This window comes from Camellia sinensis, chromosome 7, assembly GCF_055761805.1.
Source record: "Camellia sinensis isolate YWXY chromosome 7, ASM5576180v1, whole genome shotgun sequence".
Taxonomy (NCBI): domain Eukaryota; kingdom Viridiplantae; phylum Streptophyta; class Magnoliopsida; order Ericales; family Theaceae; genus Camellia; species Camellia sinensis.
This window is the reverse complement of record NC_138967.1, coordinates 17,409,078-17,433,419: the sequence shown is the minus strand read 5'-3', so window position 1 is coordinate 17,433,419 and position 24,342 is coordinate 17,409,078. Positions and strand designations below refer to the sequence as shown.

At 42.3% G+C, this 24,342-nt stretch overlaps 1 protein-coding gene across 1 annotated transcript; it reads left to right on the top strand.

The window, feature by feature from the left end:
* The first annotated feature begins 23,730 nt into the window (after positions 1–23,730).
* Positions 23,731–24,111, top strand: LOC114259172 (uncharacterized). The gene has a single exon (XM_028199171.2). It carries the CDS (start codon positions 23,731–23,733, stop codon positions 24,109–24,111), a length of 381 nt encoding a protein of 126 aa, XP_028054972.2.
* Positions 24,112–24,342: the final 231 nt, after the last annotated feature.

The window sequence follows — 24,342 nt, the reverse complement described above, 5'->3', positions numbered from 1 at the left end:
TTAAGCCGATGATGATGATAGATTATATGTGTGTGTGTGTGTGTGTGTGTGTGTGTGTAATGTGAACAGGTTCAGGTTTTTTTTTTGTTTTGTTTTTTTAAGTTACTGATGATGATTGATGACGATGATGATGAAATATACTGAATATAACAGATTGAAATTTTTGTTGTTGTTGTTTTTGTGTTAAAAAAAAAACCGAACAGGTCGGGAATTTTCGAGGTCGGAGAAACCCGATCCCCGATCGGGGGCGGGGGGGCGATGAGGTTCCCGTCGGGGATCGGGGTCGGGGACGGGGACGGGGAATTTCTCACTATTGGGGATCGGGGACAGAGAGTGTGGTCCCCGGCCCGGCACCCCCCCCATTGCCATGCATTGCTTCAATTGTTGGAAGGCTACCTCGGATTCGGTAGTCCACTCAAAAGCCTGCCGAAGGACTTTAAAAAAGGGGAGGCACTTGTCTGTTGCTCGGGAAATAAAACGGTTGAATGCGGCGACACGGCCAGTAAGCCTTTGAACTTGTTTAACTTTTCTGGGTGACTGCATTTCTATCAGGGCCTTGATCTTTTCGGGGTTGGCCTCAATACCCCGTTGACTGACCATGAAACCCAGGAATTTCCCAGATCCAACGTCGAAGGCACATTTCTCCGGATTCAGCTTCATTTGATACTTACGTAGGGTACCGAACGTCTCCCGCAGGTCTGCTAGATGATCAGAGGAGAGTTTGCTCTTGACTAGCATGTCATCGACGTACCTTCCATGTTCCGACCTATCTGGTGATGAAAAACGACATTGACTACCGTTGGTAAGTTGCTCCGGCATTTTTCAACCCAAATGGCATGACACGATAGTGGTAGGTTCCCCGGTCAGTGATGAAAGAGGTATGTTCCAGGTCAGACGGGTGCATCAGAATTTGATTGTAGCTGGAGAAGGCGTCCATGAAACTGAGCATTTGATGTCCGGCCATAGCGTCGACAAGCAGATCTATGCGAGGTAAGGGATAACTATCTTTGGGGCAAGTTCAATTAAGATCGGAGTAGTTGACACAGAGTCGCCATTTACCATTGTTTTTGCAGACCAAGATCACATTTGACAGCCATCTGGGGTAGTCCACGTTCTCAACAAACTATGCCTCCAGTAGCTTATCTATTTTAGAAGCAATAAGAGCGTTGCGTTCCGGGTGAAAGATGCGCTACTTCTAGCAGAAGGGTCAGAAATGGGGCTCGATGCTCAAACGATGAGTGATGAAGAAAGGATTGATACCCGGCATGTTGGAATGGGTCCAGGAAAACACATCATTGTGCTCGGTCAGGAGGGTTGTAAGATCGGCCTTGGCTTGGGAGGATAGTTGACTGCCGATCTTGGCTATTTTTGTTGGGTTGGTGGGGTTGATGGGGACTTCAACAAGTTCTTCCACTGGTTCCCCTCTGACTAACTCATCTCCATCTCTAACGTCGAGTCCTTCGATGATCATAGTCTCCTTCAGCTTAACCTCTTTGAGTGGTAGGTTCCCCGGTCAGTGATGAAAGAGGTATGTTCCAGGTCAGACGGGTGCATCAGAATTTGATTGTAGCTGGAGAAGGCGTCCATGAAACTGAGCATTTGATGTCCGGCCATGGCGTCGACAAGCAGATCTATGCGAGGTAAGGGATAACTATCTTTGGGGCAAGTTCAATTAAGATCGGAGTAGTCGACACAGAGTCGCCATTTACCATTGTTTTTGCAGACCAAGATCACATTTGACAGCCATCTGGGGTAGTCCACGTTCTCAACAAACTATGCCTCCAGTAGCTTATCTATTTTAGAAGCAATAAGAGCGTTGCGTTCCGGGTGAAAGATGCGCTACTTCTAGCAGAAGGGTCAGAAATGGGGCTCGATGCTCAAACGATGAGTGATGAAGGAAGGATTGATACCCGGCATGTTGGAATGGGTCCAGGAAAACACATCATTGTGCTCGGTCAGGAGGGTTGTAAGATCGGCCTTGGCTTGGGAGGATAGCTGGCTGCCGATCTTGGCTGTGTTTTGTTGGATTGGTGGGGTTGATGGGGACTTCAACAAGTTCTTCCACTGGTTCCCCTCTGACTAACTCATCTCCATCTCTAACGTCGAGTCCTTCGATGATCATAGTCTCCTTCGGCTTAACCTCTTTGAGTGAAGCGACGTAACATTCTCTGGCCACAATCTGTTCCCCCTCACGGTGCTGACTCCGAGGTCGGTAGGGAATTTCATGGCCAGATGGTACGTGGAAGTGACAGCTTGAAAAGTGTTGAGGGTGGTGCGGCCGAGGATGATGTTATAAGCAGAGGGACAGTCGACAATGAAAAAAGTGAGCAACTTAGTGGTCTGCCGTGGGTATTCTCCAATGGTGATGGGAAGATCGATGGAGCCAATAGAGGTCACCCGATCTCTAGTGAAGCCAACCAGTGGGGTTTGGAGGGGGGACAAACTTTCTTCCCCGAACTTGAGCTGGCGATAGGCGTTTAGGATGATGATGTCCGAAGAGCTACCATTGTCAACAAGCACCCGTCTGACTTTGTAATTGGACAGGAGAGCAGAGATGACCAGGGGGTCGTCATGGGGGTAACGAATGCCTGTGCAGTCGGCCTCCGTAAAGGTGATGGGCTCCATCCACTGCTTGAGGTGCTTGAAGGGGCGGTCCAATGTTGCGACTTCTTTATCTAAGCCCTGCCTGATTTTTTTGAGTTCTGCCCGTTGGGCCAAACGAGATGGTCCTCCACATGCAAGCTCGCCGGCAATAACTCTGATCTCCCCAACCGGGGGGGCAGGGTTGCCTTGTGCCCTGGGTTGTTATGGTGGCCAATCATGGCCTTGGTTAGGTTGTGCGGGTTGTCGAGAAGGGGTGCGCCAGTGGTTGTTTCTGGTAGGTTCGGTCCTTGGCCGTTGCTAGGGGCGGGCTGCCGTGAACCGACTGAGATGCCCCTGGCGTATCAAGTCCTCGACCCGGTCTTTGAGGTTAACACACTCCTCGGTATTATGGTCGTGGTCTTGATGGAAACGGCAGTATTTGGATTGGTCTCGCTGGTTGGAATGAGACCGCGACGGTTGGGGCCATTTTAGGGGATAATCTCCTTGGATCTGGTTCAGGACTTGTTCCATGGGGGAATTGAGGGGTGTGTATCGTTCGAACCGGCCCGGCGGTCGGGTAGGTGTCAACCGATCGGCGTGAGCAGGTCGGTCGGTATACTGAGGTGTTTGTTGTGTGTACTGGGTGTTTCTGGTTTCAGAGTCCTTTATCTTCTCTCTGGGGGTCGGGTTTTTGGCTGTAGGATCTTGTCGAGCGGTTAGGGAATCTTCAGCGTTCATGGATTTTTAGGCTTTGGAGATGAGGGTTGCCATGGAGGTTGGAGGGTTTTTGGAGAGGGAGAAAAGGAAATCGGATGATCGTAGACCGGCCATGAAAGCCGTGAGAATAACCTTGTCATCGTTTTTCGCCACCTGCAAGGCTTCGGTGTTGAAGCGGGTGACGAAGCTACGCAGCAACTCCCCCTCTGTCTGATGAATGTTGAGAAGTTAGGTTGCCGGACGCCGCTGGCACTGGGCACCAATGAAGTGGCTGAGAAAGGAGTCACTTAGGTGCTGAAAAGTAGAGACAGAGTCTGTCGGCAGCTGACTAAACTAGAGTCGGGCCGACCCCTTAAGTGTTATGGAGAAAGCCCGACACATGATCTCATCAGGGAATGCATGGAGGACCATGAGGGTCCTGTAAGTCTCCAAGTGGTCGACTGGGTCTGTTGTACCGTCGAGATAGTCGATCGAGGTCATTTTGAATTTAGGAGGTAGGGGTTTGTCCCTGATGGAGGCAACGAATGGTGAGCTGGCTGTGGTGGAGGGTTTATTTTGTATGTTTTGCATGACTCCTTGAAGCTGGAGTTTCATAGCTCGGAGTTCGGTATCCCAAAGGGGAACGTTGTCATCACTGAGATGCAGTGGAGGCTGGACGCTACTGGCCTCTCCCTCGGGGGCAAGTGCTTGGAATGGTGGGTGTTGGGCTCGAGGTGGCGGGTTCATATCTGGAGGGGGGTCGCAAGCCCTTCAAGTTGGATGGGTGGGATTGTTGGATAGGATGGCTCGTGGCTCTTTCTTGGTTGGGTGGGATGTCTTGAGGTGGTGGAGGAGGTATGGGAAGGTCTCTTTGAAGCAAAGCATTAATCAGGGCTTGGTTTTGCTCGGCTAAGCAGTTAATGCTGTTGGTGAGTTCTGTGAAATACTGCGGTGGGTTGTTTGGGTTAGGAGGGTCGGCTTGGGTTGTGTTGAGAGGCCATGGATCTAGTTGTGACCATCCACCTGGGTGGATGGCAGGTGGGGATTATCGGGAATGGGTCTCCGGCGACAATGAGCACAGTTGCCACACGGAGCAAAATGATTCCCACAGACGGCGCCAACTGATGATACTGCGAGCTCCAAAAGGAACAAGTTGGGTCGATCCACGCTTCTCAAACCGTTGTCCGGTTGACGATGCTCACAGAGAAACATGCACAAGAGTTCAACGGGGAACGGGGAGTCCCCCAGCAAACCCTCCGACGAGCAAGTTAGAGAAGTGAATGTGATAGATCGTAGAGATGGAATGGTGATAGAAAACTTAACCTTCTCCTTGTCGTCGAAGCTTGCTTATATCCTTTGTTCATCATTTCCTTGTCCACTTCGAACTGTCATGTTGGCGGAAAGTCTATATTCTAGCTTGCCTTGTTCGTGGTGAGGCTGTCCTGTTGCGACGTAAAGGGTTATCGTAATAAATGCTGCAAGACTCATTAATGGCTGATGTGTGGTGCAATAACTCTGCAGGATCTTTGTTTGCTGATGTGGATGGTTCTTCTCTTAACACGTGTTTAGGTGTCGTTGGTCCTTTCAGCAACGTTGGGCTTTAGTGTTTAAATTATGTGTTGGACTCTAAGTGGTGGGTCAAAAGCTCCTATAGGCCCGCCTATGTCACTTCTAATTGTTTAGCCCTGTTTGGTAGAACTGTGGAAAAGTGCTTATAGTTTATACCTTAACAGCTTATACCTTATAACTATGAACATAAGTTGATTTCTGACTTATAAATTAAGCTTCTCCTGCCCCACTCAACGAATCAATTGATTTCTGACTTACAAAAAGCTATAAGCTGCATTGTCAAGATAAACCAAATACATCAAAATAGTTTAAATTAAGCTGAAAACTGAAATAAGCTGAAAAAAAAACTGTATCAAACAGGGCCTTTTTGCCTCTCAATCGAGCTAGGAAAATGAAGCCCAAAAGAAACATATACTTGTGCAAAATGGGATTTCTTCATTTAAATCTTACATTACTTTTATACTTTTTTTCAATGAAATTGGCAAATAAGATTTGAAGGATTTTGAACTCCTTTTAGTTGAAATTATCAAGCAATTTATCCTAAGGAGTTAGCCTAGTGGATCACGCTCCATTATTAAGAGTGATACATGTTTTTCTTTTACTTCTCTCCTACTGATTAAAAAACAAAAAAAAAAAAGGAAAAAAAAAAGAGAATAATAATCAAAGATTAGGACTATTTGCAACATCTTTTTGACTCTTTACGTATTATATAACGTTAGTGTTTTAACTATTACTAGTCTTTGCCCTTAAGGAATTCAAGCCTATTTGAAATCATTTTTATTTTTAAGAAGAAAAACGAAAAAACTTGTTTAATTGTTTTTGAATTTAAGGAAAACTTGGTAAAATCAACCAAATTTTTATAAAAGTCTAAAAAGTTAATTTCAAGTTTTAATAAAAAAAATTCGCACAAAAATGTGAGTGTTAAGCCTCCGTTTGGGAAGTGGGTTGATTTTTTGGCTTTTTGGGCTATTTTAGCATAGGCTAAAAAACTTGATTTGGGAAGGACTTTTTGATTTTTTGACTTTTTTTTGTGAGAGAAGAATGTAATGATTATGGGTTAGATGTGATGTTTTGTTTGTTGTGGTTAAAATAGTCTATTTTATCTTTTATGACTAAAATAACCAAAAAAACTCTTACCAAAATAGCCAAAATAGACCAAAATTTATAAGTAGATTTAGGAAGCAAAGGTAACTCCTTTCAATAAGACACTTTAAATTTTACCCTTTTTTCAGTCTATTAATTTCTTGCCGATTCACATTCGTTTTTATCGAATCCTTGTAGATATATATGACTTCCCTTGCTTGTTCTTGGCCCATTTAGAAAACCCTCATGTCATGCCAAATCAAGTCAACAAGACAAAAAAACAACGTTTGGGAAAGCAACATTGTAATATCTTGGGGAAAGTGGCCCTAAACCAACCACAAAATTATAATTGGAAAACCTAATTATTATCATCATTCAATTATTGAATGTGTCCATTTTAATGTGATGCTAGGACTAGGTCAGTATTGTGTAAAAAGAAAGAAAGGCTGAAAAAGAGAAAATAAAAATAAATAAAAATATGTGTTTGGTTTCAATATTTTGAAAATTGAGTTTTTTATATTTTTAAAATTTTAAACATTTTACTTTTTTAAATGTACCTTACTTACATGTATCTAAAAAGTAAAATATTTGTAAAAAAATATCTCAAATTAATAAATACACAAAAATACAAAAAAATATATTAAATTTTCGTATTTTTTTGTATTTTTGGTATTTAGTGAACTTTTTAAAGATTTTTTACATGAAAATTATACTTCTTAAGTGTATTTATATTACGTATGTCTAAAATTAAAAAAATTGCTTAAAATATTACAAAAATTTAGTAAAAACAAAAAATACGAAAAATAAGAAAGTAGAATTTTCTGAAAAGTGTTTTTAGAAAACCCAAACTAAGCAAAAAAAATAGTATTCTATTAAACAGAAGGGCAGGCCTGGCATAGCGGTAAAGCTACCCCTTGATGACCTGATGGTTACGGGTTCGAGTATCGGAAACAGTCTCTTTACTTGTGGGGGTAAGGTTGCGTACGTCAATCCTTCCACAGACTCCGCTTGAGTGGAAATTTTGTACACTGAATACACCCTTTATTCTATTAAACATAAAACATACCATTAATCAGCCAAGAGTCATGAAATGACTCTAAAAACAACAATAATATAAACACATAACTAATCACCAATTTACAGGCATATGAGTGTTCTATGGTTAGTTCTAGCTTCTAGGGTTGATTTTTGTGTCTCTAACCTTTCTCTTTTAAAAAATACAGGATGATATTTGTACGGGAAGTAAATATTTGTCATATCCATATTTCTCGTATCCAAGCTTCGTTTCGCTTCGAATAACCTGAGAACACAACAACAGTGAGCTACTCGGCGGGTGTGCTGCCAAAAAACCCCTCCAACGATCAAGTTAGCGCTCTTCAAGAGGAAACGAAAAAGAGAGAGAGGAGACAAAGTAGTAGGTGAGCTTTGATCATTAGATTTCCCAAACCTATGTATGGAGGCGCAGCATCGTTTATATAGTTTCTGTGCGCGCCTCTACGTCCACTCCTCTCTGGACGCGTGGACCTGCTCTCCTCTTACGTTCTCTCACGTGCCAGCACTAATACAGCTAAACACCAAATGACGAAACCGCCAAACGGTATTGACACATACCGACGGCGGAATCTTCTTTCCGCAGTCCCATCACGCCATGCAGTACTTCCCATCGAACTATACTTAGTGCGGCATCGCGCCCTTCACTTAGGATCGTGCTATTCGTCTAGTCTCGTCAGTCAAACCTGAACGTGGCCCCAACCGAGCTCCACAGTAACGACCGAGCTTCTGCTCGGTCGAATCTAGTCTTCTGAGGACAAATTTCGTCCAACTTAACGAAACACACGTCGATACCGAGCTAGTAGCTTAAAGTTGTCCCCACTTGACCGGACCAAGACCTCAGTCAAGCGCGTACCCAACACTTGACCAAGCAAAGCCCTTAGCTCCGACCCAAACTAGCTCAGCCCATTGTTAGGTCGTAAAACATACCATTAATCGGCTAAGAGTCATGAAATGACTCTAAAAACAACAATAATATAGACACATAATCAATCACAGATTTACAGGCATATGAGTGTTCTATGGTTAGTTCTAACTTTTAGGGTTGATTTTTGTGTCTCTAACCTTTTTCTTTTAAAAAATATAGGATGATATTGACGGTTGAATCAATGAGTGTGGACTAATGTACATGTAAATGATGCAACAATAACTGTATGCCAAATTAATTAATCTTTGGTGTCGTTGTTTCCAATAGTGAGGACACATAAAGGGTAAGACTACTATAGGCAAACCACAGAATTCAACATACAACTAGCAAATCAATGTGCATAGCACATAGAAACTTTGACAAAAATCAAGAGAACTCACCTTCTCTAAGTAAAAAAAACAAAAATGTTGCTTGAAATGTACCAGTCATGGTCGAAAAAGTTGTGCACATAAAGTGCAAGACAACACGTGAAACTCCACAGTCATCTTATCAATTTCTTGGGTTGTCAAATTCAACTGTCTATAGCAATGATGCATGTTTACCGTAGCCCTTATTGATGTAATCATGATATACTTTTTCTTTACATTTGTTTTTATGTTAATAATTATTTTTTTTGTTGTGTAAAAAATAACTGCGGATCACAAAAGGTATGACTAGATCGCTTGTTTTTAAGCAATCAAAAGAAACTAAATCCAAAAAGAATAAAATGAAAAGAAAGTGAAAAAAGATACTCTTTATTTCAAAATACTAAAAGGAAAAGAAGTAAAATTTAGTTATTTGCACTACGCTTTCCTTGGTTTCTAGAGAAAGAAAATTAAAGAAATTAGAACACTTAATTCAATTTACAATAATTGGGAAGAGCTCTCGCTTTACTCGCAACCATATACCTTCAAAAAGTAATTGTGTTTTAGGAAAATATTACATTTTTAGTGTTTCGGCAAAATGAGATGGTTTAGCTATAATACACACTGTAAGAGGGGTTAATTTGAGCCCACTAAATTATTTAGGCCCAATAGCCCAAGATTAGTGGGCCCAAATTTATCGCAAGTCCAAGACTGGCGGGACCAGATTTATCACCATCAAACGGGCTAAATGGCTCTAAGCCTCGAAAGGGTTCGGATCCACGAACCTAGAGACTTACTCAGGCCCGGACTCGAAAGGGTATTAGGCAAGCCTAGAGATCCGAGGCACTCGGACTCGAAAGGGTTCGGATCCACGAGCCTAGAGGTCCGAAATACTTGGCTTCGAACGGATTCAGACGCAATCTAGAAGTCGCTCCGTTAATGAGTCCCAGAACACTTGCGGGCTCGGAGCTTTCCGGGATCTACGCACCAGAACCATGGGCGTAATGGAGTTCGAACAAAGGACCCGATCCCGAGGACGGTGAGTGGAGACAAATTCACTCTTCGGTTAAACTAGCCTATACCCGGGTCGAGGTGGCACGACCCCGGGGGGTCCATGAGACTCGGCAATATTTTTGCGGCAGGACGTCCTCTGGGACTACCCCTGACCCTTTGGGATGATTGGGGATCATTGGTTAGGTGTGGCTAAGAAGAAGGGTTCGCCGAGGGAGTGATCTCCTCTTCGGGGTTTTCTCATCCTCGGAGAAGTCACCTCCTCGGAGAGGTCACCTCCTCGGACAAGGTGGTTAGAGAGAATATCCCCCATGTGCCTTGCATATGGGCTCCATCCTACATCATGAGGTGCCTATAAATAGCACCCACCCATAGCTTTACAAGGGACGGATTTTGGAGATTTTTAACTCTTGGGAAAGAACTAATTTCCCTTCTCCATTATCGGATTTTGGAGATTTTTGAACTCTTGGGAAAGAACTAATTTCCCTTCTCCATTATCAACCTTGAGAGTGAAAGTGGGAGATCAATGGGAGAGCCTTGCCATTATTCTATTCTCTAGCCATTTTGCCTTCTTCTTCACCCAATCTCTTATCTCCATCATCTCCTTTGTTGTTGTGTTCCTAAGTTGAGATTATTGAAGAATCTAAGCCTCTCATCATATTCTAGAGAATTCGATTTTCGAATTTTCTAACTCCTTTCTTGAACCCTCTCCTACATTTTGGCGACTCTGCTGGGGAGGCGGATTGTTTAATGGTCTCAACGAGATCTGGAATCCACACAACTCCAACAAGGATGGCGGGAGAAGATGAAGTTCACCAACAAGGATCCTCTAATGGTGGTGATGACAGAACCATGGCTCCAGATCAACCACTTTTGCTTGAAGCCATTCAAGGACTTCAAAATACTCAGCAAGAGATTCTTACCACTCTTCAGAATCTCACTCACACCATGTTGGTGATGAGTTCTAACTTTGCACCGGCGCCAAACGGAAATCAAACTGGTGGTGGAGTTATTCCCACCGGAGCGCAAAATCAAATCCAAGGAGAAGTAGGCCCCAATCAGCCTATGGCTCATGGCAACACGGCCACAGTAACACATGCTCAAACCACAATAGGCGGCAGCAGTTTGCCCATGCCCGGGCTCCATGGCGTGCCGAGCCAAGATCCAATGGTGACTAGGGGAGTTTCTGGTGTAATGAATGGCGCTCCAACGACTGCTGGTGTCCAGGAAAACATAAGGAGCATGATGGCGCAAAAGGGAGCTATGCCCGTACCTAATCTTGTTACGCCACCAGTGAATGTTACCCAAGCACCAAGCGGGCCTCCTTTGGTGCCGACAACAAATCTGCAAGCACAACCCGGTATAGCGGCGCCGTGCGGTGGACTCTATGGGCCGCAATTCAATATCCCATCACCAACTGGCTTGTCTATAGGCGCTGATGGCCAGTATCGTCAAATGTCCTCACCAATGATGAATTCGCAGCACCAGAATGGCCAAGACGCCCCTAGCTCAATCTTCGGGTACATAAGCCAAGTCCCGGGAATACCACCATCAAACTCTCTCCCTCAACAGTTTCTCACTCTCGCCGATGTGCAGGCCATGTTCGATCTCGAACGGGGCAAGAGGACCTTACCCTCTTTGCCTGATCCAGACGTCAAGCCGCCTTACCCCATTGAGATGCTGAGCTATCCATACCCTGAGGGGTATACAGTGCCGAAGTTCATCAAGTTCGACGGCAAACAAGGAAATGCCCGAGAACATGTTGTGCGATTCATCGAGACTCTAGGTATTCATGGTTCAAACCACGTCCTCCGACTGAGAGAATTCTCTAAGTCCCTCACCGACCGAGCATATAGTTGGTATGTTAATTTGGCCCCAAACTCTGTCCGAAGTTGGGAGGAAATGGTTAACAAATTCCACTCCAAGTTCTTTCAAGTGGCGGAGAAGGTGACCACACTTACATTGTGTAAAGAGAAGCAACAAGAAAGTGAAGACATCCTTGACTACGTCAAAAGGTTTCAGGACAAGGCCGTGGATTGTCATGAAGCAGTTGAGGAGAGTTATCTGGTTCAAATTTGTCTAGAAGGGGCATTGAGCAGGTACAAAATGTTTCTAGTTAACCACAAGCTACCCACCTTCTCGGCATTAATAGAAGCAGCTCGGAACATTAGCATTCCTCAGGCTCAGGAGTCCGGATTTAAAGCCAGTTACAAGACTAGTTTCAAGTCATCTCGTGGACCTACCGTTGCTGCTGCCTCTGCCCCGGATACCCGAAATTCACAAGGAGGAGGTCATAGAGGCCAGAAAAGAAAGCAATATAATGGTGAAAAGGGGAATGTTTCTTATCCATGTGGAATCGAGGAAGTGAAAGCTCTAGTTAAGGAATGGGTGGCTGACGGAGAGCTAAAATTGCCTTATGTTGAAGAAATGCCATCAAAAAAGGACCGTGAGAGCCCTGAATTTTGTGTCTACCATCGTACATTGAAACATCCGACAGAGAAGTGTTGGACTCTCAGGAAAATCTTCAGAGATAAAGTCGAGGCAGACGAATTGAGGTTCAAAAAGCGAGGGACTCAAGACATCCGAGAACAACCATATCCTCAACACCGGGACAAGGGCAAGAATGTTGCTATGATAGCTTATGAAGGCCCAATGATCGAGGCTATCGCTAATCTCGATGACGATGACTGTTATCTGGACGACATCCTCGAGCCAGAGGGTGAGCAAGTTTACTATGGAAGTGCTCTCGATCCAGAGGGCAGAACATTTATGACTCATGGCGAAGATCCCTTTGATCCAGAAGGAGGAGAAGAATACTATGGAAGAGGAGGACACCATGTTTATGTGGCATCTTATTTTGAGGAGACCGAGGAGATGGTTAACTACGAGCCTCCAAGAGTGGAAAAAGATCCGGATCACTATGCCAAAACCCTGCAAGACTGTGTAAAGTTCAAGCAGTTCTTTGACCAGCTTGGACTTTCCAGGGAGGCAAGAACGGAAATCACCAAGTCTATCATTAATATAGCCGAGGCACACCATGAGGAATGCATATCGACTGAGGGGTCTATCCCGAGGAAGGCAAAAGAGCAATCTAGTGCCATTACTTTCTCCGAGGCTGATCGAAAGTATCCTTTTCTCACAATCGCCCGCTTTATGTGACTGTTTTTATTAACGGGGTTGAGTTCAAAAGGGCCTTTCTAGATAGTGGAGCCTCTATCAACATTATGACTCGCGCTACTCTAGAAAAAGCCGGAATCTCTGAAGAACGCATTGTGAAGCAGCCGATAGTCATCACTGGCTTCGGTGGAGAAAGGAGAGTTACTATCGGATGCGTAACAGTTGATTTAGCCGTTGGAGAGATTCGCTCGGCCACCAAGTTCCATATTATCGATTCTGAGGCAAATTATCACATCATTCTAGGGAGGACCTGGATGCATAGATATGGGGCTGTACCATCAAGTTATCATCAGTGTGTTAAGGCTAAATGGGGAAAGAAGACGGTGACAATTCAGGCTACAGAAAGGCCGTTCGAGATCCATGAAGCTCATTATTCTGATGCCATCTACTTCACCGAACTGGCTGTCGAAGAAGTTCCCACCACCTCTAAGCCTCGAGGGGTCAAAAATTCCTCGTTGGGAGGATATCAAAGATGACAAGGAGCCGATGACAGAATCAAGTAAGCGGGCGATGTCTAGACCAGAAAGTCCGCCTATTCCTCGGAAGGTGATGAAAGTTCGAGAAGGAGGCAAGATGGTGTATTATTTATGAAGGTGCGGGGAGTCGGTTTCTTCAGTCACCGACTCCGAGTCAAAAGAAGAGCCTCCTGACAATGATATAGTAATAAAGCCTGAAGTGGCTCCAGAATGTATGCAAGATGGGCCAAAACCTCAGCTCGAACAACTTATCGAAATAGATCTGAGTGATGGACAAGATGCACCGAGACCGGTATTCGTAAGTTCGAGCCTTAGCCCAGAAAAGCGGGAACAGTTGTTAAAATTGATAAGCCGATACTCAGATGTGTTTGCTTGGTCATATAAGGAAATGCCCGGACTAGATCCTGACCTAGTCTCCCACTATCTTGATGTGTTCCCAAACTCCAAGCCAATTAAGCAAGCTGCTCGAAAATATCATCCAGATCTCGAAGAGAAGATTAAGGAGGAGATTGAAAAACTTCAACAGGCTAGTTTCATCCGGCCAATACAGTACCCCACGTGGTTAGCAAACATCGTGCCAGTAAAGAAGAAGAATGGCCAAATCAGAGTATGTGTAGACTTTCGAGATTTGAACAAATCTTGCCCGAAGGATGAATTCCCTCTTCCTCACATCGACACCCTCGTGGATACTACCTCGGGACACCAGATGTTCTCATTCATGGATGGATTCAGTGGATACAATCAGATTAAGATGGCTGAAGAGGACGCAGAAAAGACCGCTTTTAGAACACCTCTCGGAAACTTCTTCTATACAGTCATGCCTTTCGGACTCAAGAATGCCGGTGCAACTTACCAAAGGGCTATGATTGTAATCTTTCATGACATGATCCATCATGAGATGGAAGATTATGTTGATGATCTAGTGGTGAAATCCAAGAAAGAAGAAGACCATCTCCGAGACCTTGAGAAGGTATTCAAGAGGTGCCAGAAATTCAAAATGAGGATGAATCCTCTCAAATGTGCTTTCGGGGTGACGGCCGGGAAGTTCCTCGGGTTTCTTGTACATAGGCATGGTATCGAGGCAGATGAAGACAAGGTCAAATCTATCAGAGCAATGCCTCCCCCGCATTCTCAGAAGGAGTTAAAGAAGTTCCTCGGGAAGGTGTCTTATATTCGGAGGTTTATCCCAGCACTGGCAGAGATCTCTGCGCCTTTCGGCTCTTTGTTAAAAGGAGATGCCAAGTTCGAGTGGAACCAAGAGCACCAAAAGGCCTTTGAGAGAATCAAGGCGGCCTTGACCTCGCCTCAGACCATGATAGCCCCGCAGCCCGGGGTACCTCTAATGTTGTACCTAACTTCAACCCCCAAGTCCATAGGGGCATTATTGGTCCAAGATGTAGATGGAGTAGAACGCCCGGTGTATTACATCAGTCGGAAGATTCGAGGAGCAGAAGTCCGATATACTCCAGTAGAGAGACATTGTTTAGCTTTGGTATTCACTGCCCAAAAGCTCAGACATTACTTCCTAGCACATCAGATTCAGATTGTTACTAGAAGTGATCCAATCCGATACCTCCTCAGCAAGACTGCTCTAACCGGGAAGGTGGCAAGATGGTTGTTAGCATTGGGTGAATTCGAGATCACATGTGTAGCCCCCAAGGCGATCAAAAGCCAAGCCTTAGCTGATCTCCTTGCCCAATTTCCAAGTGGTGACTATGAACCAGTGAATGAAGAATTAAGAGGAGAGGTGCACGCAGCTATGGCTTCCGAGAAAAGCTTCTGGACATTGAGCTTTGACGGAGCAGCAGCCGGAGGGAAGGGAGGAACCGGGATAGTCCTTACAAGCAAAAGTGGGGAAAAGTTATATTTGTCTTATAAACTGGATTTCCATTGTTCGAATAAAGAAGCCGAGTATGAGGCTCTTATTTTAGGCTTGATAGCAGCTGAGAAGCACAGTATCAAGAAGATTCGGATCCGGGGGGACTCAAAGCTGATAGTGAAGCAAGTTTCAGGACAGTTCGTCTTAAAGGAGCCTGCCTTGGCCACATATCAAACAACAGTCCAAAGGCTTCTTGACAAATTTCAGAAGGTCGAAATAGAGCATGTGCCTCGCTCCGACAACAAGTTTTCAGATGCCCTCGCAACATTAGGGGCAAGAGTTGACATTCCAGAGGAAGAGGCAACAATTTTTATCAAGAAGAGAACAGAACCTTCAATAATACCCGAAGACAAAGGCCTTCCGGAGGATTGGAGAGGAGAAGTCCTCGAACAACTCAGAAGCAAAGTTGGAAAACTGATTATGGCCAAGCTTGCCCAATTCATAATTATTCAAGGAGAACTTTACTTCCGAGGGGGTACCGGATTCCTAGCCCGGTGTGTTGGCCAACAAGAAGCAAGTTTCCGACTACAACAGATTCATGAAAAATCCTGTGGGGATGGGGATATCAGTTTGTACAGAAAGATCCAAAGACATGGCTATGATGGTATAGGACGGCCATAACCCGAGCAGCTGGTGAAAGCTTTCCAAATGATCTTGCAACTCTAGGGGCAAATGTCAACATTCCGTAAAAGAAGTCTACCTATGACATTTACAGTTTGCATTTACTGCATTGTCCATGAAGTTCTATCTTTCTTATGTTATGAAGAAATTTATTTCCTCCATATTATGTATCTCCATTAGAAGTTATTTTCTCTACATTGTATATCTTCATTGTGTTATGTTGCTTGAAACAGTTTTCAATTTTTTACTGCCCCTCGAAGAAGAAAGAGGAATAGTAGACTCGGTTACCAACCTGAAGGGAGTTTTCTTGACACAATAGAAGTGTGCTCCCACTCAGACTTTCGAAGAACAGACCTCGCTTCCATCAGTGCGAGCCTCAAGGATCTTTCTTGCTGAAGTAGAGTGTGTTCTTCGCCTCAGACTTTCGAAGAATAGATCTTGCTTCCATCAGTGCGAGCTTCGAGGGATAGCCTTTGCTTCCATTAGCTGCCGAAGTAGAAGTGCGCATCCACTCGGACGTCCGAGAGACAGCCTTGTTTCTGTTCGGACTTCTGAGGGAGAGCCTTCCGAGGGACAACTCTTGCTCTCATTAGTGCGGGTCCGAAGAACAGCCCTTGATTTCATCAATACGAGCTCCGAGGATCTTTCTTTTCAAAGTAGAGTGAACTCTTACTCGAACTCCCGAGGGATAGCCTTTGCTTCCATTAGCTGCCGAAGTAGAAGTGCGCATCCACTCGGACTTCCGAGAGACAGCCTTGTTTCTGCTCGGACTTCCGAGGGACAGCCTTGTTTCTGCTCAGACTTCTGAGGGAGAACCTTGTTTCTGCTCGAACTTCAGAGGGACAGCCCTGCTTCTGCTCAGACTTCTGGGAGACAGTCTTTACTTCTGTTGGTGCAAGCTTGGTAGACTCGGTTATCTTCCAGAAGAATCTTTCTTGCCAAAGTAGGGTGTGTATGCTACTTTCAGACTCCCGAGGGACAGTCTTGCTTCTGTTCGGACTTCCGAGGAACAACCCTTGCTCTCATTAGTGCGGGTTCTAAGGGCCCCGAGGTCGTGGATCTCAATCAAGAATTTATTTGTCTGAAATAGTAAAACCGACAAATGAGATGAGCAATATCAATTTTATATCATGATTCAGGCGTTATCAGAATGGGACAACATCAGCAAATAATAATGATTTATTTAAGCTACTACAATTTTATTCCTTTGAGCGAGTTCATGAAAAATGCAACAATCAAGATTTTCTCTTCGGGCTGGTTCCTCTCAAGCCGACGTAAAGCTACAACGGTCACACAAAATTTTGGCATCAGCTATGTATTTCCCAAGCATCCACAAGTTAAACAAACAACAATATATCATCTTTATTATTCAACGAGGTATTTCATCATATCAACAAGTCCTACGATGAATTCTACATCAGGAGTTCAAACATGATATCTAATATCCTCGGGGTTGCAACAATCAATCATTCGATAACAAAATTTATATTCAACATTACGAGTTTCATTACTGAAATCATTCCATCGAGTATCAACAACAACAACAGCAACAACAACAACAAATATTAGTTTGTTCTACTCCTTTCAATACTATCAAACATGGAGTGATAAATATATTTATATATTCAACAAGAGGAAGAGGGAACCGAATTTCATACTCACAAATTTGGGACTGTTAGAGGGGTGAAGTCCGAAGCCGATGTTGGAAATTCAAGTTGAAATCAGAAAGGTTTTACAGACTGTAATCAACAGGACTGAGCTAGGCTGGGCAAGACCACGCACGTTGCGTTGAGTGGGCGAACGTGCGTGGTCGGCGTTGGACAGTTAAGGACGAAGGCAGTGTTGAAGACGTAGCGGAGTCGGCGTCGATCAAGATCAACAAGACTGGGCTAGGCTTGGCAAGACCACACACGTTGCGTTGAGTGGGCGAACGTGCGTGGTCGGCGTCAGATAAGTTGAAGCCGGAAGCAACGCTGGTACCACAGAAGAGTCAGCAACCACACACGTTGCGTTGAGAGGGCGAACGTGTGTGGTTTGCATTGGACCGTCGAAGCCGGAGGAAGAGTTTCAGCAAAGAGAGGCCGATGATAGGCTGGTTCGGTCTTGGCGCAAGGCATCAAGCGTGACATCATTCCTATCACATCTCCACCCTTGACATCAATATTTCAATGCAAGCATCAAATATTCTATTTATGTTAGATTTGTCAACATGAGTTCAAGATTTGGTAACAGTGGTTCAAACACATAAGTGAGCAGTAAAATTTCATCATTCTCGGATTTAACAAGTCTCAGCAGTATAGTTCAGATCCCAAGTGAGGATTCAAAATGTATTTTATCAAGCATTATCAACAGATATTTATGTTCAAACTCGGTGATTCAGCTACCTCTGTAAAACAAAGATTGCAAAATTCCAAATATGTATTTCACAAATCCAAGCTCATGAGCATAAAGATCCAAAAATATAAGAAGAATAAGAAGAGGGTTTTGACAAAAAAAAAAAATAGTTTACAGATCTGAAACAGTTTTGAAGAAATAAAAAAATGGGCGGGAGCAAACACTATGGAAGCAAGAAATAGACCGAACCAAGCACCAAAAATGGCCCAAGACAGTCAGAACAGGTCGGTGGCAGCACGTATCTCTCGCACGAACAATGGGTGAGAAATGAACTGGGCAGACCATCGCCGCGTTGAGTCGGCGACGTGGTCGGCATTCAATAATCACGGCTGAGCTAATGGGTGTACAAGCAAAACCAAAATCCATTTGGTCCAAACTCTGAAAATATCGCCGAGATTGCGCTAGGCAAAACCACACACGACTTGTTGAGTGGGCGGCGTGTGTGGGTGGCGCTGAACAGCCAGAGCAGGAGGGGAAGTCGCGGCAGTGAGAAGCCAAGTTATCAATCACAAGCGGCACAACCAGCGTTGACAAAGGGCTGGACAGTGACGCACTGAGCTGGTGGTTGCGCGCAGGGCAGGTGCGAACCGAGCTCGCAAGCAAGCAACAACCGTGATACCGCAGCAGAGTTGTTGTCGGAGCTGGCCAACCGTAGCAGCAGTAGTGGTTTCGCAGACGAGTCGGCGTCGGCGTTGGTCGGCGAAATCGAGCTCCGATGTGCCTAGATCTTTGAGGAGTTGCGTCGCTAAGCCAAAGTAAAGCACCGATGGTGAAATAGAGCCTCTGGTTTGTTGAAGGAGCGCACAACATTAGCCTCTGATTTGTTAAAGAAAAAAAAAAAAAAAGAGAAGAGCTGGGTTGGTCTCTCGTATTAGAAAGAGAAGGCGCCGCAACGGCTGAATCAGAGAAGAAAGAGAAGGGCTATTATTTAGGGTGTTCTCTTTTTCTTTAAATAAAAAAAAAGGTTTGATGCTTAGAATATTCTTTCATATTCTGGATATATTATATATATACATATATACAAGGGCTTGCCGTATTTCCAAAAAAAAAAAAAAAAAAAAAAAAAAAAAAAGTACAAAAAAATAAAATTTTTGCTTGTTAATTTTTTCTGTAAATTGAAGTGCGTCATCAATTTTATCCATAGGCTCTGTCGTGACAACATGTTTTTTTTTGGAAAACGTGACGCGAAGCAGGGTCGAAGAAATGACAGTATGCATGTCTGAGAAATTTAAAATTTCTCATACACGCAAGGGGCAAATGTAAGAGGGGCTAATTTGAGCCCACTAAATTATTTAGGCCCAATAGCCCAAGATTAGTGGGCCCAAATTTATCGCAAGTCCAAGACTGGCGGGACCAGATTTATCACCATCAAACGGGCTAAATGGCTCTAAGCCTCGAAAGGGTTCGGATCCACGAACCTAGAGACTTACTCAGGCCCGGACTCGAAAGGGTATTAGGCAAGCCTAGAGATCCGAGGCACTCGGACTCGAAAGGGTTCGGATCCACGAGCCTAGAGGTCCGAAATACTTGGCTTCGAACGGATTCAGACGCAATCTAGAAGTCGCTCCGTTAATGAGTCCCAGAACACTTGCGGGCTCGGAGCTTTCCGGGATCTACGCACCAGAACCATGGGCGTAATGGAGTTCGAACAAAGGACCCGATCCCGAGGACGGTGAGTGGAGACAAATTCACTCTTCGGTTAAACTAGCCTATACCCGGGTCGAGGTGGCACGACCCCGGGGGGTCCATGAGACTCGGCAATATTTTTGCGGCAGGACGTCCTCTGGGACTACCCCTGACCCTTTGGGATGATTGGGGATCATTGGTTAGGTGTGGCTAAGAAGAAGGGTTCGCCGAGGGAGTGATCTCCTCTTCGGGGTTTTCTCATCCTCGGAGAAGTCACCTCCTCGGAGAAGTCACCTCCTCGGAGAGGTCACCTCCTCGGACAAGGTGGTTAGAGAGAATATCCCCCATGTGCCTTGCATATGGGCTCCATCCTACATCATGAGGTGCCTATAAATAGCACCCACCCATAGCTTTACAAGGGACGGATTTTGGAGATTTTTAACTCTTGGGAAAGAACTAATTTCCCTTCTCCATTATCGGATTTTGGAGATTTTTGAACTCTTGGGAAAGAACTAATTTCCCTTCTCCATTATCAACCTTGAGAGTGAAAGTGGGAGATCAATGGGAGAGCCTTGCCATTATTCTATTCTCTAGCCATTTTGCCTTCTTCTTCACCCAATCTCTTATCTCCATCATCTCCTTTGTTGTTGTGTTCCTAAGTTGAGATTATTGAAGAATCTAAGCCTCTCATCATATTCTAGAGAATTCGATTTTCGAATTTTCTAACTCCTTTCTTGAACCCTCTCCTACACACACATTACACAAACATATAATTGGAAAGATATCATTACAAAAATAAATTTATTTGTAACAAGATTAAATGTTATCTTAAATAATGTCATTTGTGACTATATTTTTCACTAGCCCCCTTCTTTATCGATCATCACGTTACCATCACAAATACTTTTTACGTAGAGAAGATATGTACTTGCTTAAGTACTTTTTACGAAAAGAATATATATATTTGCAACAGAAACTTTTCATTGCAAACTCTTTTTCCTTGTTAGGTACGAGATGATTTCATTGCAATACATATGTGTCTCTCTCTCTTTTCTTTTTAAAAGTAAAATCTTCCTAATAAAACTTAATCAAAGCATGTCTATAAACTTGTGATAGCTACACATTTAATCAACATGTGTAAGGTTAAATACTAAACAAAAACCAATTATATTTCATATCCATTTAATCAATCATTGGTCCTTAAACCACACAGCCCTAATTGGTCAATGAAGTATGGTTGGGACTAATGTATAATTTCCGGTTGATATGTTAACCCATACAACTCTCCGAAAGAAAATCAACGTCCTGATGCTTGGGCAAAATTTTTATTTTTATTCTTATGACTCATTATTCGGCTCACTGTCAAGAATTGATGCTAATTAGGAGACAAACTTAGTAGTGATTGATTGATGAACCTCTAGCGCAACTCGGCCCCTTCTTTTTGAGTTGGTTTCTTTCCCTTTACACCGGACTTTCTTTTTGTTGTTTGTTAATTCATAGAGTAATAATTTATAAACAAAAAATACAAGCAAAATTTCTCTTTAGCGGCAAAATACTTACAAAAATAATTTTTATTTACAAAATTAATACTATCCCATCATTCGTGTCATTTTATGATTTTATTTTTTTTGGTATAATTTTTTTATAATAATTTTTAACATGGGACTATAAAAAGCCAAGTAGTGACTCAAATGCATGGCATGAAGACAACCAATATACAAAGCCAAGCCAAAAGTAGAGCCAGTTAGGGGCAAGTGAAGCCATTTCAAGCAATTCAACCATGCCAACCGAAAGAAACTGTCAATCAACCCCCTTCAAAAAATAATAATAAATAAATAAACCTATTGTGACAACAACAAAAACAATAGAGAAAATGACAAAGGCAAGTAGAGTCTTAAATTTAAATGGTAGAAAGGGCTACACAAAAGAGTCCCTACCCCTCCCTGACCACATCGCCTCATTTTCCACTGGCCCTTGTCCCCTCATAACGTGGAGGAAATTGTGGCAATCCCTAGTAAAAATTCAACTCAATGTCATCACCCCTATATAATAATGGGTTTTCATTTGGTGTACCATTTTGCAAATTGAAAATTCACTATTAGAGGATAGAAATTAAAAGCATTTCTCTTTTAATATTTTAATAATTAATTTATTTAAGTTGTTTTTATCTAGTAAGTAATAAATAAAAATTGTATCAAATATATGATACACGTTTTCAAAATAAAAATTCATGGCCCCATTTGATGCGGTTTCTTAATAGTTATGTTAGGTAGTTCGAAATTTTTGAACTCGAATTTGGCCATAATTCAAAACGACGTCATTTTGATTTTTTTTTTTTTTAATAACTGGCAGAAGAAGAAAAATCAAAAAAGAAGAAGAAGAAGAAGAAAGAAGAGAATAAGAGAGTAGCAGAGAGAGAGAGAGAGAATCGTCATCATCAACCACCCAACACATCTTCATCAACACAGCAGAGAGAGAGATAGAATAATCATCATCAACCAAACACATTATCATCCATAGAGATCAACAACAAAAAAAAATGTAAAAAAAAAAAAAAAAAAAAAAAACTTCAACACATCATCCTCATACAGAGATCGGAGGTGAAGATCAGAGATTGGAGGCCGGGCTACGACGATCGGAGGCGGAGGTGGAGATGGCGGCGATCGACCCTCTCTCTCTCCATTCCCTCTTCCCCTCTCTTCTCTTTCTCTCTTTCTCTTTCTCTTTCTCTTCTTCTCTCTTCTCTCTGCTCTCTTTGTTTCAGACATAAGGAAGGAAAAAAAAAAAAAAACTGCCCAAAATGACGTCGTTTTGGGCAATCGAGAGATTCGGGAAAGAAAGATTCGAGCTACGAAGGATTATTCTTTTCTTAAAGCTTCTTATAACTTTTTTTTTTAATTAAAAAAATTTGTATCAAAATGTTTAAGGCAACTCATGCTTATAGCTTTATGAGAAAGAAATAACTTATTTAAGCTAGAAAAAAATAACAAAACAAAACAAAAACAACTAATTATATGAAAGCTAGAGAATGGATGCTTTTAACTTATATATTTCAATTATCAACTGTCAACTAGAGAAAAATTACGCCAAATAAGCACAATAAACCAATACATGACGATAAAATTCACTATTTAAATATAACTATCACATCTATATAGAAAAATTTAGGAAAAATTACAACAAAATAAAATTCTAAGATTTGACCCTTATAATAAATTAAATCTAAAATATTCTTTTTATGCCGATTTTCTTTAATAAAAATAGGCGAATGGTTTAAATTAAAAATAAACCAAAAAATTGAGATTTAAATTAACAAAATTAAAAATTCATAATTTATTTTATTACAAGACTTAAACCTCGAATTCTTTTTGTAATTATCCCCAAAATTTATTATCCACAACTATATTATTGAATGATAATATTAAGCCTTGATTTGGTTTTCCTCTCAGGCTATATAATCACAAAAGACAAAAAAAAAAAAAAAAGCTACAAAATTACAAAAAAGACAAAAAAAACTACAGAAGTACTAAAATATCCCATATACAAATAAAAAGTCAAAAAAGTGTCATTCTATACTAAGGGCAATTTTGTCATTCTAAAGCCAAAAAGTCAAAAAAATCAAACAAGAATACCAAACGATTAAAAAAGTCTCAAACTAAGCCTCCGTTTGGGAAATGGGTTGGCTTTTTGGTTTTTTTGGCTATTTTAGCCTGGGCTAAAAAACTTGGTTTGAGAAGGGTTTTTTGGTCTTTTTGACTTTTTTGTGAAAGAAGAGTGTAATGATTATGAGTTAAATGTGATATTTTATTTATTGTGGCTAAAATAGCCTATTTTATCTTCTGTGACTATTTTAGTCCCAAAGCCACTTGTCAAACACTACCAAAAAAATTAAAAAATCAACTAAAAAAGCCAAAATCAAACGCCACCTAGGTGTCAATAATGACACTATATCACTGTTATATTTATTTATTTATTTCCTCAAGCTTTCCTTACTATAAGTTCCTCCCCTCTCCCTCTCTCTCTCTCTCTCTCTCCCTCTCCTTCACGAGTCTTTCCAACCACAAAGGCTCTCATACAAACACCCAACACTTCTTAGTTCTTATGGCACCAAAGCCATCAATCCCCCCAATTAAGAAACCATAGCCCAAAAACAGATATCCACTTTCTTACTATATGATGAAAATTATCATACATATCCTACTAGAAAGCAACCATACCTTCTAAGAATTCAAATCCTTTCAGTGCTAGAAAATCAAAAAAAAAAAAAAAAAGAAAAAGAAAAAAGAAGAAGATATGGAGATTGAATTGGCGAAGTGTGAGTGTTGTGGGTTGAAAGAAGACTGCACCCAAGACTACATCAATGAAGTGAAATCAAAATTTGATGGGAAATGGCTATGTGGGTTGTGCTCAGAAGCTGTTAGGGATGAAGTACACAGAGGGAAGTCTGAGATGGAAGAAGCTGTGAAGGCTCACATGTCGTTTTGTCGAAAATATAAATCGAACCCCGCCATTCGAGTTGCAGATGGGATGAGGCAGATGCTGAGGAGAAGGTCAGGTGATCTGTTATCGTCCCCATCGTCTTCATCATCCTCATCCTCATCGTCACCGTCCAAGAAGTACACAAGATCAGCAAGCACATCACAAGTAGATGATTCATCCTTCTCTTATTATTAGATAAAAAACAAAAACAAAAACAAAAAAAAATTAAAATAAAAGTTTGAGTAGGTCTCAATGTTTCTTTGGTAGAAATAAGGTTTAATTAATAGTCTTTCATGTCTTGAAATCTTGTATAGTGGATGATGTTGATCATTAATGGAGGCTTCTTCCTAGCCTTTTTTGTTTTCTTTATATATGGGTTTGCTTTTCTTCTTTAACTTTCTAAAGAGACCAAAAAGAAAAAAGAAA

Bases quoted from the DNA above. Each gene is read 5' to 3' on its own strand.
- LOC114259172 (XM_028199171.2), top strand. From the start codon at position 23,731: ATGGAGATTGAATTGGCGAAGTGTGAGTGTTGTGGGTTGAAAGAAGAC.